The 18,065-nt window shown below is 39.0% G+C and overlaps 1 protein-coding gene and 2 long non-coding RNA genes across 3 annotated transcripts; all 3 read right to left on the bottom strand.

Moving 5' to 3' along the window:
* Window positions 1-3,449: 3,449 nt before the first annotated feature.
* LOC115191517 (uncharacterized) lies at window positions 3,450-4,112 on the bottom strand. The gene is made up of 3 exons (XR_003877716.1): window positions 3,832-4,112; window positions 3,680-3,748; window positions 3,450-3,478 (listed from the first exon to the last, which is right to left on the bottom strand). It is a non-coding gene; the product is annotated as an uncharacterized LOC115191517 (long non-coding RNA).
* Window positions 4,113-11,441: 7,329 nt separating this feature from the next.
* LOC115191516 (nischarin-like) lies at window positions 11,442-13,170 on the bottom strand. The gene is made up of 4 exons (XM_029749323.1): window positions 12,684-13,170; window positions 12,455-12,520; window positions 12,303-12,359; window positions 11,442-11,824 (listed from the first exon to the last, which is right to left on the bottom strand). Exons 1-4 carry the CDS (start codon window positions 12,741-12,743, stop codon window positions 11,621-11,623), a joined length of 387 nt encoding a protein of 128 aa, XP_029605183.1. The 5' UTR covers window positions 12,744-13,170; the 3' UTR covers window positions 11,442-11,620.
* A 3,660-nt stretch (window positions 13,171-16,830) lies between these two features.
* Window positions 16,831-17,756, bottom strand: LOC115192048 (uncharacterized). The gene is made up of 4 exons (XR_003877865.1): window positions 17,522-17,756; window positions 17,316-17,386; window positions 17,106-17,174; window positions 16,831-16,955 (listed from the first exon to the last, which is right to left on the bottom strand). It is a non-coding gene; the product is annotated as an uncharacterized LOC115192048 (long non-coding RNA).
* Window positions 17,757-18,065: the final 309 nt, after the last annotated feature.

The raw sequence follows: 18,065 nt of genomic DNA, 5'->3' as shown, positions 1-18,065 counted from the left end.
AGTGTCAGTTAATGTTCTGGTCATTTCAGCAACCATAGCTTGCTCTTGTTGAGTTGAAGGTTCTGATTCATGTCCTTTCTCAGCGACCAGCTGGGGCTGGAGCTGGGGCTGGGGCCGGTGCTGCAGGGGCCGGTGCTGCAGGGGCCGGGGCTGCAGGGGCCGGTGCTGCAGGGGCTGGGAAAAGACCAAGTCTTTGCAGAAGCAGAAAGTAGTTGTACTGCTGGAGAAAGTTTGGAAAGCCACGGCCAGGGCCACGGCCACGCTAGAAGAAGGAGGGAAAAAGAAGAATAATCAAAACTAATGTAGTCACTGGAGTCTCAATTGTGTACACCATACACAATAACTGTACATAGTTTATTTTAGCAGTAAATCATTTTTATTCTACACATATTCTACAAGGGCCATGTAGATGCTGATACTATATGTATATATGTAATATACTCGTGTTTTATTTTTCATATTTTCTTTACAAATGTTTGAATTTTTCTTCCACTTTGACAAGACAGAGTATTTTCTGTAGATCGTTTTAATTCCACCTTGTAACTCTACAAAATGTAGAAAAAGTTGAGGGGTTTGAATATCTTCTGAAGGCATTGTATAATATGGAAGCTTCCGTTTGAATGCGGCCCACACCCTTCTGGCACAAACTTTGCCTTTTTTGTCTTTCTCTCAACGTCTCTGTCCCCAAATAAAGCAAAAATACTCCTTTAAAAAATATGTATCATTTATACTACTCACCTCTTCACTTGAAGAGCGCTTCTCAATGATATGCTGATCGCCATGGTCATGCTCAGCCTTCAAAAGCAAACAACAAGACAATGAATTAATATACATATGGATGCAATATACTAACTTCAGCATTTAATGTGCATACTATATGCATGGCTTACCAGAGCAATAGAGAGAAGCATCACAAATCCAAGTAGAACAACAATCTTCATGCTGAAAGTCTTCATCTAAATAGAGTACAGTATAAACATAAACTTCATCACTTTATTAATCCATCTATTCCCAACAAGTTACAGATTATATTATATGTATAATCTACTACACAGTTAATGAGTGTATAAGAATGACTTCACTCTGAACAAAATGTTAGAATTATTAGTATAACCATACCTTAACGTATCTCAGGGTTAAAAGCCTTCTCAGTGCCTCTGTAAGCGCTAGCACACTCATCAATACACAGACAATATATAGTGTTTCTCAGCCTATCACTAAGCCCTAATGAAGCCTACATGTGTTGCAATGAAGGATGTTGTATGATGTCTGGGTGTTCCATGTAACGTTGGGCATTGCAAAACAAGCAAACAAATTAGCCTCTTGCCACTGCTATTAATCAAATGTGCTAACTGAAAATGCCAGTATAGGCCTACTCTATCATTGTTTCCCATCTGCTGTTAATTCCAGAACAATATTTATTCCACATCTACATTTATAGCAATAACATTCTCTGTGTGTAACCTTCCGTGAGTTTCCATTTTACCTCTGATTGGGTAGGGACAGTGGGTCACTGACCAGCAAATAAGGGTCTCCCTCACAAAGTGGTCTAATTGTTTAATGCAACTGTCAGAAAGTATGCAAACAAGTTTGATAAATTGTTAGAACAATTAAGCAGGATAATTGTATACTATTAAGTATTGATACTGACTCGGAGATATGGAAATATATAAAGAGTGCTTGGCTTCATACTGAAGTTAAAGAGTTGAGGTTCACAAACGTTTAATGTTGCAACCCATTTTCAAAGTTTCTTTCAAGTTTTTAGCCACCAATAAAAAACATGCACTTTGTGGATACCCATTCAAATAAGTGAATTCGGCTATTTAAGCCACACTAGTTGCAGACCGGTGTATACAATTGAGCACACAGCCATGCAATCTACAAAGACAAACATTGGCAGTAGATTGGCCTGTACTGAAGAGCTCAGTGACTTTCAATGTGGCACGAACGTAAGGTGCTACCTTTTCAAGGAGTCAGTTAGTCAAATGTATGCCCTGCTAGAGCTGCCACGGGCAAATGTAAGTGCTGTTTTTGTGAAGTGGAAACATCTAGGAGCAACACCGGCTCAGCCCCAAAGTGGTAGGCCAGGGAAGCTCACAGAATGGGACGGCTGAGTGCTGAAGCGCGTAGTGTGTAAGAATCGTCTCTCCTCGGTTGCAACACTCACAAACTAGATCCAAACTGCCTCTGGAAGCAATGTCAGCACAATAACTGTTAGTCAGGAGCTAAATTAAATGGATTTCCGTGGCCAAGCAGCCGCACACAAGCCTAAGATCACCTTGCGCAATGCCAAGTGTCTGCTTGAGTGGTGTAAAGCTCAATGCTATTGGACGCTGGAGAAGAGGAAACGCGTTCTCTACAGTGATGAATCACGCTTCATCATCTGGCAGTCCAACGGATTAATATGGATTTGGCAGATGCCAGAAGAACGCTACCTGCCCCAATGCATAGTGCCAACTTTAAAGTTTGGTGGTTGAGGAATAATGGTCATTGCGGTTTTTCACGCCAATTGCGAGCCAAGCCTAATCGCCCGATGTCAGTGCCCAACTTCAATAATGATCTTGTGACTGAATGGAAGCCAGTCCCCGCAGCAATGTTCCAACATCTAGAGGAAAGCTGGAGGATATTATAGCGGCAAAGGGGGGACCAATCCATATTAATGCCCATGATATTGGAATGAGATGTTCGATGAGCAGGTGTCCTTTTGGCCATGGAGTGTATTAGGTTATCTGCAACCCAAGAAGAACTGGTAGTGGGTCTTGACCCCTTTTTGAAAACAACAAATTCTCTGGAACTGATTATGAATTCAGAAGTTTTGTTGATTTCATACTTGTTTACAATTTTTTTAGGACTTGTAGAGCCTTCCACCTTATGTCAGAGAGGTTTCACACTTGTTTTGAAAGGATCTCAAATAGTTTGTCAAACAAACAGAACACAACTGACAAAGACATACACAATGACGGATCTTAAATTATTTCATTTATTAATGGTGGAATAATAAGCTCTGAACAGCAGCTAATGTCAACATATTTGATGTAAACAAGTTTTTTCTCCTTTCTCTATCGACGCCCATCTCATTTTCCACCTGCTGCTGGGGCTGGGGCTGGAGCTGCAGCAGGAGTTGCGGCAGGAGCAGAGGCGAGGCTGGCCAATAGGAAGGGCAGGAGGGCCATCAGGGCAGAGTTACCTTGAGAAGGCTGCGCATAAGGGAGGTAGGGTGGGTACTGAGGCTGCTGATAGGGGTAAAACCCTCCCGAACCACGCCCATAACCCCTGAACTTCTGTGGAGAGAGAGAGAGAGAGAGAGAGATGGATAAATTGTTCTGAACTCAAACAAACGAGTAATCATATTCAAATAGTAGACCATACTATAGTACTCTAATAGACAGAATACCTAATATATACCAGTAGATAGTACTAAATATTACTGCACCTCATCACTAGCTGAACGCTCCTCTCGATCATGTTTCTCAGACACCTGCACACACAAACAAAATCCCAGGATGAATGATATTATGGTATAAAGTAATCAACACTAAAAGTGTGAACTTAAGTCCATCATATTGTAATAATTCAGATATTGTCATATTCCAATGCAACGCAATCTGTGGAAACGGCAATCTCTTGGTGTATTGATGTGTAAATTGAAGGCTTGATGTTGCATTTCAAGTATTCTTACAGGAATGGAGGAACAAAGTCCAATCAGGCACATCACTAGGACTAGTAGCTTCATGGTCACCATGGAATTCTTGAAATGAAAAAGACGTACAGTGAATTCAAAGCTAGATACACATGCCTCAATTCCACTATAGTATTCTTTGAAACTCTTACCTGTTCAAGTGAAGATGTAAAATACTTAAAAAGTATTCAACTTGAGACTAATGCTGTATTGTAACTTAAACAGCAAAAATAGGCTTTTGATAGACCATTTAATTCCACTGTCAACCAATGAGCTTTCAGTCCCATGATCAACGGTGAAATGTGATGAAATTAGGCATTTAATGGGTAATTCTACAGATCTGTGTATATCCACAGTGCCCACAAAGACCAATGTCTCATCAGTATTAGGAAACTTTTGCTAAGTTGAGAGATTTTGAATCTGTCGATGATTTATACCCTTGTTTTTTGGGCATTGCAGAGGCTAAATGAACCACATTTAATTGAAATGTACAATTTATATTTGTCAACTTATACAACATAGCTCAAGTACCAGACTTTATTTTGATTTCTCCTATCATGCAATATAATGTACAGCACTTTTTTTAATTTCTCAAATCACACAATGTAATGTACCACACTTTGTATAGATTTCTCACAATTTCCATAAACTTAATGAGCATTCATCAGAGGACTGGATAGACATACAATTGAGCTTGAAATATAAATGTGTTTATTAAACAGAAATGCATAAAGGAATCACACTTCATAGTCAATGTCTGGGAGTTCCATGAAATACCTGAATACAGAAAAGTGAAATAATGAATTTATAGGATATACATTGTACTTATGATGTTTGGGGAATCGAGTGTTCGGAAAAGTGCCCAATTGTCATACTTGAGTAAAAGTAAAGATACTTTAATAGAAAATGACTCAATATTAAGTGAAAGTCACTCAGTAAAATACTGCATGAGTAAAAGTCTAAAAGTATTTGGCTTTAAATATACTTAAGTATCAAAATAATTGTAATTGCTAAAATATATTTAAGTATCAAAAGGAAAAGTATATAAATCATTTCGAATTCCTTATATTAAGCAAACCAGACGTCACCATTTTCTTGTTAATTCTTTTTACGGATAGCATTGGGCACACTCCAACACTCAGACATATTTATAAACTAAGCATGTGTGTTTTGTGAGTCCACCTTATTCTGAAAACACATGCAGTACAAATGTTTTACAATAAAGACAAAATATCAACGGCATCCAGCTAATCGCTGAAATAATTTTGGAATGTGTGATAGAAATGGATTTTCCTCATTCTGAAAACACATGCAGTACCAATGTTTTGCAAACAAACACCCACTTCACTCCCCACCTTTGAACGTTGCCAAATCGTTGTGGAAAGTACTTGATCATAGAATTAGTCACCAGCTTAAACAGTCACTGAGTGACTGACTTAAACTGAGCCACCAGCCTAAACAGTATAATATGCAACTCATTCCCCACCTTGCCACGACAAATGTCCAACTTTATTTACATATTGAATGTAAGTGTTGCCCCAGGCAAAAATATTTATTTCATATCCTTTTTATAAGTTCAAACATTTTTAAAGGCATCCGTTTTTGTAGAGAAGTAAACTAATATTCATTATAAAATATATATTTCCCATCTTTAGTACACTCATCCGAGCTACTGTCAAACTGCCACAGAATGCCATTGCAATCATAGGGTTCTTTCTGTTGACAAACTGGCATTGCAGAACTCAAGGTCAATTAACCGATTACAGTTACAGTCGAAACCCTGTCTAAGCTGGGAGAGGGTGTGGGGCGGGAGGGCTCTTCATGGGTGGCATGTTTCGTCACACTATTGTTTTGAACGTTCGTTTTGGACTGATGCCCAACTGAGCATTCTACTAAATGTATCGACTATGAGCGCTGATGAAGATTTCATCAAACGTGCATTACAGTGATATGGAAATACAATGCCATACAAAAGGAGGCAAATATTTAGTAGGACATTTTTTCCCCCATTATTTTAATGTCACCAGTTTGACTTTAAATGCGGTATAATGTTAGCTAGCTAGCTAAGATTGAGGGGAGGCCACCGGATTTTAGCTAGCTAGTGTTAGCATAACTAGCTACTTTTGTTGAACTTTACTAGCTAATGACAACTTTGCCATCTGTCTAAAGTAAATTTGACTACATGATAATGCTGGCAAAGTTGTTTCCTAAGAAATATTCGACTACTTTATCAATGTCATCAAATTTCCAGGCTCCTAATTGAAATTTAGACTTAACAATTGTTAGCCTCTGTCCAGAATGACTGGGTTTATCAGCACTTTAGGGCACCACTATGACGCTACCGATAGAGGGCGGCTTGAGAACTTTCATAACAGTGGCATGACGTGACAGAGTGACGGGAACATTTTAAGAAGGATCATTTTGCTATTTGATATTGAATTTTAAGGCCCCTTGAAGTAACAAAAAAACTATTTTTTTTAAATTATTTGATGGAAGAATTATGTATATTGTCTTACTGCTGTTAGCCCATAAAAACTCAATGAATAACATATTTACTACATGGAACAACAGATAGTCCCCCCATAAAAATCTAAAGGAAATTTGTTCTGAAGAGTCTATCTTATAACTGAGAGACATAAAAAGGATCAGAATTTTTTTTTGACATGTATTTAAACCCTTATTTTTGGCACTAACCAGTCTCCATATACAGTGGTTAGAAAAAGTATGTGAACCCTTTGGAAATACCTGGACTTCTGCATAAATTGGTCATAAAATGTGATCTGATCTTCATCTAGGTCACAACAGACAAGCACAGTCTGTTAAACTAATAACACACAAACAATGATATGTTTTCATGTCTTTATTGAACACATCGTGTAAACATTCACAGTGCAGGGTGGGAAAAGTATGTGAACCCTTGGATTTAATAACTGGTTGGCCCTCATTTGGCAGCAATAACCTCAACCAAACGTTTTCTGTAGATGCGGGTCAGACCTGCACAATGGTCAGGAGGAATTTTTGACCATTCCTCTTTACAAAACTGTTTCAGTTCGGCAATATTCTTTGGATGTCTGGTGTGAATTGCTCTCTTGAGGTCATGCCATAGCATCTCAATCGGGTTGAGGTCAGGACTCTGACTCGGCCAATCCAGAAGGCGTATTTTCTCCTGTTGAAGTCATTCTGTTGTCGATTTACTTCTGTGTTTTGGGTCGTTGTCCTGTTGCATCACCCAACTTCTGTTGAGCTTCAATTGGCAGACAGATAGCCTGACATTGTCCTGCAAAATGTCTTGATAAACTTGGGAATTCATTTTTCTATCGGTAATAGCAAGCTGTCCAGGCCCTGAGGCATCAAAACAGCCCCAAACCATGATGCTCCCTCCACCATACTTTACAGTTGGGATGACGTTTTGATGTTGGTGTGCTGTGCCTTTATTTCTCTACACATGGTGTTGTGTGTTCCTTCCAAACAACTCAACTGTAGTTTCATCTGTCCATAGAATATTTTGCCAGTAGCGCTGTGGTGCGTTTTTTCAAACTCCAGACGTCCAGCAATGTTTTTTTGGACAACAGTGGCTTCTTCCATGGTGTCCTCCCATGAACACCATTCTTCTTAATTGTTTTACGTACCGTAGACTCGTCAACAGAGATGTTAGCATGTTCCAGAGATTTCTGTAAGTCTTTAGTTGACACTCTAGGATTCTTCTTAACCTCATTGAGCATTCTGATCTGTGCTCTTGCAGTCATCTTTGCAGGACGGCCACTCCTAGGGAGAGTAGCAACAGTTCTGAACTTTCTCCATTTATAGACAATTTGTCTTATCGTGGACTGATGAACATCAAGGCTTTTAGAGATACTTTTGTAAACCTTTCCAGCTTTTTGCAAGTCAACAATTCTTAATCTTAGGTCTTCTGAGATCTCTGTTGTTCAAGGCATGGTTCACATCAGGCAATGCTTCTTGTGAATAGCAAACTCAAATTTGTGAGTGTTTTTATAGGGCAGGGCAGCTCTAACCAACATCTCCAATCTCGTCTCATTTATTGGACTCCAGGTTAGCTGACTCCTGACTCCACTTAGCTTTTGGAGAAGTCATTAGCCTAGGGGTTCACATACTTTTTCCAACCTACACTATGAATGTTTGAATGACACTTTTTCAGTGCATTTGGAAAGTATTCAGACCCCTTGACTTTTTACACATGTTGTTATGTTACAGCCTTATTCTAAAATGTACTAAATAAAACATTTTCCTCATCACTCTACTGTTACGTTCGTCGATGGAAGGATCGGACCAAGGTGCAGCGTGGAGGCGTACATTTTAATTTATTAAATGAACACCGAAACAAAACAAATACAAACGAAAATGTAACGTTCAGTAGGGAATACAGCACAGTACCAAAAACAAGATCCCACAAACATAGGTGGGAAAAAGGCTGCCTAAGTATGATCCCCAATCAGAAACAACGATAGACAGCTGCCTCCGATTGGGAACCATACCCGGCAAACAAAGAAATAGAAAAACTAGAATGCCCACCCAAATCACACCCTGACCTAAGCAAATAGAGAAATAAAAAGGCTCTCTAAGGTCAGGCGTGACATCTACACACAACACCCCATAATGACCTAGTTAATAAAGGTTTTTAGAAAAAAATTATTTAAAACCAAAAATCCCTTAATTACATAAGTATTCAGACCCTTTCCATGAGACTCGAAATTGATCTAAGGTGCATCCTGTTTCCATTGAACATCCTTTAGATGTTTCAACAACTTGATTGGAGTCCACCTGTGGTAAATTCAATTGATTGGACATGATTTGGAAAGGCACACAGCTGTCTATATAAGGTCCCACAGTTGACAGTGTATGTCATAGCAAAAACCAAGTCTTGAGGTTAAAGGAATTGTCTTTAGAGCACAGGGTCCCCAAGAACACAGTGGACTCCATCATTCTTAAATGAAAGAAGTTTGGAACCACCAAGACTCTTCCAAGAGCTGTCTGCCCAGCCAAACTGAGAAATCGGGGGAGAAGGGCCTTGGTCAGGGAGGTGACCAAGAACCTGATGGTCAGATTGACAGAGTTTTTTTGTGGAGATGGGAAAACCTTCCAGAAGGACAACCATCTCTGCAGCCCTATACCAATTAGGACTTTATGGAAGAGTGGCCAGGCAGAAGCCACTCCTCAGTAAAAGGCACATGACAGCCCGCTTGGAGTTTGCCAAAAGGAACCTAAAGGACTCTCACACCATGAGCAACAAGATGCTCTAGTCTGATGAAACCAAGATTGAACTCTTTGGCTTAAATGTCAAGAATCATGTCGAGAAGAAACCTGGCACCATCCCTTCGGTGAAGCATGGTGGTGGCAGCATCATGCTGTGGCAGGGATAGGGAGACAAGTCAGGATCGATGGAAAGATGAACGGAGCAAAGTACAGAGAGATCCCGACAAGTGGCACGGGACTTGTCTGAAGGTAATCGTTACATGTTTCAAAAAACTAATGGAAGCATGAAGGTAGTTTTATGCCTACCCCCAAAAAAGGGGTTAAATATGTGTACTAATATATATATGTGTGTATATATATATATATATATATATATATATATATATTCATATATTTATAAACGGTATATTTCCTGAGTATATTTCCTCCTAGATTTAGGACAGACACTTCAATACTATTATATACAATCACAATACTCAATATTATTATACTTTTTTTGAAAGTTCTTTTTGCATTTATGAATGTGTTATTCAATGCATTTCTATGGGCTTTAGTGGTAAAGGCCAAAATCAGTCATTTACATATTTTTTGGATACCTAAAGCGGTCCTCTAATTCAAAATCAAATAGCTAAATTATCAATAGTATGACCATCTTAAAACAATTCCATATCTCAGCTTAGCACCACATTCTCCCCCAACGTCTTTAATTATTTTACATTTTTGTTATTAGTATCCCCATTAACCAACGCCAATGGCGACAGCTCGTCTTACTGGGGATACACATAACAAAAAAAGACATTACAAAGAATGAAATAAAGAAAGATCTAAAGAAATACTATGCTTAATCTATTATAATGGACTCTGAATGAATAAGTCATCAATAGATGAGATATGGTCATTCTCTGTAAAAATGTCTTCACACTCACACACGCACGCATGCACACACACGCACACAGACAAACACACATACACACACACACACACACACACACACACACACACACACACACACACACACACACACACACACACACACACACACACACACACACACACACACTGGAAATGCACACACACTCCAGGAGAGGTATTACCTTTAACCAGATGGTGCCACTAATGGCTTGAATTTGAAGTAGCTTCCATAACTATTCATTACTACAGTAGTGTCTTGATTCATTTCTTTTTCATTAAATCTGTCTTTATGTTTCTCTGTGTTTTCTTTGTCGATATGATGGTAACTTTGAGAGTAAATCTCCCGAAAGTAGAACAATCTTACCCTCAGTATAGCCAAGCACCTTGCCTTGTCCTTTTATGATTTTATTTGTATCTGTATTTTTTATTTATTTCACCTTTATTTCACCAAGTAGGCCAGTTGAGAATAAGTTCTCATTTACAACTGTGACGTGACCAAGATAAAGCAAAGCAGTGCAACACAAACAACAACACAGAGTTACACATGGAATAAACAAACATACAGTCAATAATACAATAGAAAAGTCTATATACAGTGTGTGCAAATGAGGTAAGATGAGGGAGGTAAGACAATAAATAGGCCACAGTGGTAAAATAATTACAATTTAGCAATTAAACACTGGAGTGATAGATATGCAGAAGATGAATGTGCAAGTAGAGATACGGTGGTGCAAAGGAGTAAAAAAATATATATAACAGTATGGGGATGAGGAAGTTGGATGGGCTATTTACAGATGGGCTATGTACAGGTGCAGTAATCTGTGAGCTATTCTGACAGCTGGTGTTTAAAGTTAGAGGGAGATATGAGTCTCCAGCTTCAGTGATTTTTGCAATTTGTTCCAGTCATTGGCAGCAGAGAACTGGAAGGAAAGGCGGCCAAAGGAGGAATTGGCTTTGGGGGTGACAAGTGAAATATACCTGCTGGAGCGCGTGCTACGGGTGGGTGCTGCTAGGGTGACCAGTGAGCTGAGATAAGGCGGGGCTTTACCTAGCAAAGACTTATAGATGACTTGGAGCCAGTGGGTTTGGTGACGAATATGAAGCGAAGGTCAGCCAAAGAGAGCATACAGGTCGCAGTGGTGGGTAGAATATGTACTGTACTGTATCAGTTACTGTACCTGGATACTGTACTGTAGCCCAGGTACAGCAACTGTAACCCAGTGACTTATTTACTTGCTCATCATAAGTAGCCTGGTGAAATAAGCAGTGGAGTGGGAATAGGTTGAATGATTAAATGTATGTAAAAATTATACTGTATTATGTCAAGGCTTTCAATGATTTCAACCATCGAAAGATTTAAATGTTTGACCATTGAATTTGGCTACTTGACTTCCTTTAACCTACTTTACTCATAATGTGAATACAATTTAAAACATGTTTAAATGTTTAAAACATAACTCAAATATTGTTCACAACCAATGCAGCCTCACTAAATATATCAAGAAATGTCAACCGACAAAACAAGATGCTAATCCTCAGATTTGACTAACTCTGACTAACAAATGCACAAACTGTGAACATGTGTTTGAATTGAAAATCAAATTTCTCAGGCAAAAGAAAGTGTGCAGGAGGGGACATATGCCATTTCAAATCCTCTTTATTGCATTGTAGACAGACATACAGCAAGTACATTAAAGGGAAACTCAAGCAAAATATGGAAATCAGCTATTACAGTACTTAGTGTCAGTTAATGTTCTGGTCATTTCAGCAACCATAGCTTGCTCTTGAAGAGTTGAAGGTTCTGATTCATGTCCTTTCTCAGCGACCAGCTGGAGCTGGAGCTGGGGCTGGAGCTGGGGCTGGAGCTGGGGCTGGAGCTGGGGCTGGGGCCGGTGCTGCAGGGGCAGGTGCTGCAGGGGCAGGTACTGCAGGGGCTGGGAAAAGACCAAGTCTTTGCAGAAGCAGAAAGTAGTTGTACTGCTGGAGAAAGTTTGGAAAGCCACGGCCAGGGCCACGGCCACGCTAGAAGAAGGAGGGAAAAAGAAGCCTAATCAAAACTAATGTAGCCACTGGAGTCTCAATTGTGTACACCATACACAATAACTGTACATAGTTTATTTTAGCAGTAAATCATGTTTATTAAATAACTGTATAGAGCAAAGGCCATGTAGATGCTGATACTATATGTATATATGTAATATACTCATGTTTTATTTTTCATATTTTCTTTACAAATGTTTTAATTTTTCTTCCACTTTGACAATACAGAGTATTTTCTGTAGATCGTTTAAATTCCACCTTGTAACTCTACAAAATGTAGAAAAAGTTGAGGGGTTTGAATATCTTCTGAAGGCCTAGTATAAAATGGAAGCTTCAGTTTGAATGTGGCCCACACCCTTCTGGCACAAACTTTGCCTTTCCTGTCTTTCTCTCAACATCTCTGTCCCCAAATAAAGCAAAAATACTCCTTCAAAAAAGATGTATCATTTATACTACTCACCTCTTCACTTGAAGAGCGCTTCTCAATGATATGCTGATGGCCATGGTCATGCTCAGCCTTCAAAAGCAAACAATAAGACAATGAATTAATATACATATGGATGTAATATACTAACTTCAGCATTTAATGTGCATACTATATGCATGGCTTACCAGAGCAATAGAGAGAAGCATCACAAATCCAAGTAGCACAACAATCTTCATGCTGAAAGTCTTCATCTAAATAGAGTACAGTATAAACATAAACGTCATCACTTTATTAATCCATCTATTCCCAACAAGTTACAGATTATATTATATGTATAATCTACTACACAGTTAATGAGTGTATAAGAATGACTTCACTCTGAACAAAATGTTAGAATTATTAGTATAACCATACCTTAACGTATCTCAGGGTTAAAAGCCTTCTCAGTGCCTCTTTAAGCGCTAGCACACTCATCAATACACAGACAATATATAGTGTTTCTCAGCCTATCACAAAGCCCTAATGAAGCCTACATGTGTTGCAATGAAGGATGTTGTATGATGTCTGGGTGTTCCATGTAACGTTGGGCATTGCAAAACAAGCAAACAAATTAGCCTCTTGCCACTGCTATTAATCTAATGTGCTAACTGAAAATGCCAGTATAGGCCTACTCTATCATTGTTTCCCATCTGCTGTTAATTCAAGAACAATATTTATTCCACATATACATTTATGGCAATAACATTCTCTGTGTGTAACCTTCCATGAGTTTCCATTTTACCTCTGATTGGGTAGGGACAGTGGGTCACTGACCAGCAAATAAGGGTCTCCCTCACAAAGTGGTCTAATTGTTTAATGCAACTGTCAGAAAGTATTCAAACAAGTTTGATAAATTGTTAGAACAATTAAGCAGGATAATTGTATACTATTAAGTATTGATGCTGACTCGGAGATATGGAAATATATAAAGAGTGCTTGACTTCATACTGAAGTTAAAGAGTTGAGGTTCACAAACGTTTAATGTTGCAACCCATTTTCAAAGTTTCTTTCAAGTTTTTAGCCACCAATAAAAAACATGCACTTGTGGACACCCATTCAAATAAGTGAATTTGGTGATTTAAGCCACACTAGTTGCAGACAGGTGTATACAACTGAGCACACAGCCATGCAATCTACAAAGCCAAACATTGGCAGTAGATTGGCCTGTACCGAAGAGCTCAGTGACTTTCAACGTGGCACCAACGTAAGGTGCTGCCTTTTCAACAAGTCAGTTAGTTAAATGTATGCCCTGCTAGAGCGGCCACGGGCAACTGTAAGTGCTGCTTTTGTGAAGTGGAAACATCTAGGAGCAACACCGGGTCAGCCCCAAAGTGGTAGGCCAGGGAAGCTCACAGAATGGGACGGCAGAGTGCTGAAGCGCGGTTGCAACACTCACAAACTAATTCCAAACTGCCTCTGGAAGCAATGTCAGCACAATAACTGTTAGTCAGGAGCTAAATCAAATGGGTTTCCGTGACCAAGCAGCCGCACACAAGCTTAAGATCACCTTGCGCAATGCCAAGCGTCGGCTTGAGTGGTGTAAAGCTCACGGCTATTGGACGCTGGAGTAGAGGAAACGCGTTCTCTACAGTGATGAATCACGCTTCATCATCTGGCAGTCCAACGGATTAATATGGATTTGGCAGATGCCAGAAGAACGCTACCTGCCCCAATGCATAGTGCCAACTTTAAAGTTTGGTGGTTGAGGGATAATGGTCTTTGCTGTTTTTCACGCCAACTGCGAGCCAGGCCTAATTACCCAGTGTCAGTACCCAACCTCAATAATGATCTTGTGACTGAATGGAACCAGTCCCCGCAGCAATGTTCCAACATCTAGAGGAAAGCTGGAGGCTAATATAACGGCAAAGGGGGGACCAATCCATGTTAATGCACATGATATTGGAATGAGATGTTCGATGAGCAGGTGTCCTTTTGGCCATGGACTGTATTTGGTTATCTGCAACCCAAGAAGAACTGGTAGTGGGTCTTGACCCCTTTTTGGAAACAACAAATTCTCTGGAACTGATTATGAATTCAGAAGTTTTGTTGATTTCATACTTGTTTACAATTTTTTTACGACTTGTAGAGCCTTCCACCTTATGTCAGAGAGGTTTCACACTTGTTTTGAAAGGATCTCAAATAGTTTGTCAAACAAACAGAACACAACAGACAAAGACATACACAATGATGGATCTTAACTTATTTCATTTAATAATGATGGAATAATCAGCTCTGAACAGCAGCTAATGTCAACATATTTGATGTAAACAAGTTTTTTCTCCTTTCTCTATCGACGCCCGTCTCATTTTCCACCTGCTGCTGGGGCTGGGGCTGGAGCTGCAGCAGGAGTTGCGGCAGGAGCAGAGGCGGGGCTGGTCAATAGGAAGGGCAGGAGGGCCATCAGGGCAGAGTTACCTTGAGAAGGCTGAGCATAAGGGAAGTAGGATGCGTACTGAGGCTGCTGATAGGGGTAAAACCCTCCCAAACCACGCCCATAACCCCTGAACTTCTGTGGAGAGAGAGAGAGAGAGAGAGAGAGAGAGAGAGAGAGAGAGAGAGAGATGGATAAATTGTTCTGAACTTAAACAAACTAGTAATCATATTCAAATAGTAGACCATACTATAGTACTCTAATAGACAGAATACCTAATATATACCAATAGATAGTACTAAATATTACTGCACCTCATCGCTAGCTCAAAGTGTGAACTTAAGTCCATCATATTGTAATAATTCAGATATTGTCATAATCCAATGTAATGCAATCTGTGGAAACTGCAATCTCTTGGTGTGTTGATGTGTAAAGTGTTGATGTTGTATTTCAAGAATTCTTACAGGAATGGAGGAACAATGTCCATGGTTGCCATGGAATTCTTGAAATGAAAAAGACGTACAGTGAATTCAAAGCTAGACACGCATGCCTAAATTCCACTACAGTATTCTTTGAAATTCTTAACTGTTCAAGTGAAGATGTATAACGCCTGAAATGTTGGTACTAAACTGTTAACACTAATGCCGTATTGTAACTTAACTGCAAAAATATGCTTTTTATAGACCATTTCATTCCACAAATGTGCCTTCAGTGCATCAATGAGCTTTAGTCCCATGATCAAATTTGTGTTCTGTGTCCTGGAGATGTAAAATGTGATGAAATCAGGCATTTGGTAGGTAATCCTACAAATCTGTATATCCACTGTGCCCACAAAGAACAATGTCTCATCAGTGTTAGGAAACTTTAGCTAAATTGAGAGGTTTTGAAACTGTTGATGATTCATCTACCTGTTGTGGGGGATTGCGGAGGCTAAATGAAAACATTTAATTGTTTAATTTCTCAACTTATACAATACAGCTCAAATTCCAGACTTTATTTTGATTTCTCCTGTCATGCAATATAACACTTCTTTTTTATTATTAAATAACGCAATGTAATGTACCACACTTTGTATAGATTTCTCACAATTTCCATAATCTTAATGAGCATTCATCAGAGGACTGGAGAGACATACAATTGAGCTTGAAATATAAATGTGTTTATTAAACAGAGATGCATAAAGGAATCACATTTCATAGTCAGTGTCTGGGAGTTCCATAAAATACCTGATAGACAGAAAAGTGAATTAATGAATTTAAAGGATATACATTGTACTTATGATGTTTGGGAAATCCAGTGTTGGGAAAAGTACCCAATTGTCATACTTGAGTAAAAGTAAAGATACCTTAATAGAAATGAAAGTTACCCACTTAAATACAACTTGAGTAAAAGTCTAAAAGTATTTGGTTTTAAATATACTTAAGTATCAAAAGTATATGTAATTGCTAAAATATACTTAAATAGTATCAAATGTAAAAGTAAAAGTATAAATCATTACAAAAATCTTATATTAAACAAGTCAGACGGCACCATTTTCTTGTTTACTTTATTTACGGATAGCCAGGGGTACACTCCAACACTCAGACATCTTAATAAACTAAGCATTTGTGTTTTGTGAGTCTGCCAGATCAGAGGCAGTAGGGATCACCAGGGATGTTCTCTTGATAAGCGTATGAATTTGTCCATTTTCCTGTCCTGCTAAGCATTCAAAAAGTAATTTTTGGAGGTCAAGGAAAATGTATGGGGTAAAAAGTACATTATTTTCTTCAGGAATTTTGTGAAGTAAAAGTAAAAGTTGTCAGAAATATATATAGTAAAGTAAAATACAGATAACCTCAAAAACTATTTAAGTAGTACTTTAAAATATTTTTACTTAAGTATTTTGCGCCACTGGGGGAATCTAATATTGAGATATTAAATGAATGATGGCTGGGTTACTGTAACATCACTTCACCTGTTTAACGTCCAGCTGGTGCAGGGGCTGGGGCAGGAGTAGGGGATGGGGCTGGAGCAGGGGCTGGGGCTGGGGCAGGGGCTGGTGCAGGGGCTGGGGCTGGGGCTGGAGCAGGGGCTGGGGCAGGGGCTGGTGCAGGGGCTGGGGCTGGGGCAGGAGCAGGGGCAGGGGCTGGGGCTGGGGCTGGAGCAGGGGCTGGGGAAGGTGCAGGAGCTGGGGCAGGGGCTGGTGCTGGGGCAGAGGCAGCAAGCAGTTTAAGTAGCAGTTGAAGTAGCTGATTTGAATTCAACTTTGGCAGGGAGGGCAGAAAGGAACCACCAGCCTAAATAGGAAAAGAAAAGAGCAGTTTTTTTCTCATTCAGTGTCATTTTGATATACACACCACACATGGAATCATATCTCATACACATTGATCTTCACTACAATATGTTGAATAATTTCTGCTCATAATCTGTGGAGCTATGAAACGTACCTCCTTGGAGTTTGAGTTAGAGTTGGAGTCAGAGCTGGAACGTGCAACTCTCAAGTGATCCACCTCAGCCTGAAATATTATCATTTTAATATTAAATATGCATATGTATTTATATATATACTAAAATATATATACATCAAATATTATGTGAAGAAGAATATTATCTAATTTGGGGTAAATATATTCTATGTTGATTTTTGTTAAACTCACAGGAAGAGCCAATGACAGGCCCAGGAGGCAGCCCAGAAAGATTACAGTCTTCATCATCTTTGTGGTCAGTTCTAAAAACATAAAAAGAAACAAAAGCAGCTTAGATTACCTTTTTTTGTTCTGAATGTTGAAGTAGAATGTTAACACTAGAGCGTAAGTATATTTATCACTATTCAAAAGCCCTGCTTTACAACCAATTTCCTTACCTTTGAGTCAGTCAATTTCAGCAGCTGATCAGGTGTAATGATGCAAAGACAATGAGCTATACCCAGTCGGTGGGTTCTTTTAAATAGAGTTAAGAGCACTGATGTCACAACCCTGACTACTAAGTGGTATTATTGTGAAAATAATCATGATGTTTAATATTCTGACATCTTTAATCTCTCTGTTGAAGGATAGGTGTGGGTAATACTAAGGGATTAACATTATAACTGAACAGATGTCACACATAAAATGTATGATATACAGTACCTGTCAAATGTTTGGACACACCTACTCATTCGAGGGTTTTTCTTTATTTTTTATATTTTCTACACTGTAGAATAATAGTGAAGACATCAAAACTATGAAATAACACATGTAGAATCATGGAGTAACCATGATAGTGTTTAACAAATCAAAATGTATTTTACATTTGAGATTCTTCAAAGAGAATGCCAAGTGTGTCATCAAGGCAAAATGTGGTTACATTGAAGAATCTCAAATATAAAATATATTTTGATTTGTTGAACACTTTTTTAGTTACTACTT

The sequence above is a fragment of the Salmo trutta genome, chromosome 4 (assembly GCF_901001165.1).
Source record: "Salmo trutta chromosome 4, fSalTru1.1, whole genome shotgun sequence".
Classification (NCBI taxonomy): Eukaryota; Metazoa; Chordata; class Actinopteri; order Salmoniformes; family Salmonidae; genus Salmo; species Salmo trutta.
The sequence above is the reverse complement of the archived record's forward strand: the minus strand, read 5'-3'. Positions and strand labels throughout refer to the sequence as shown.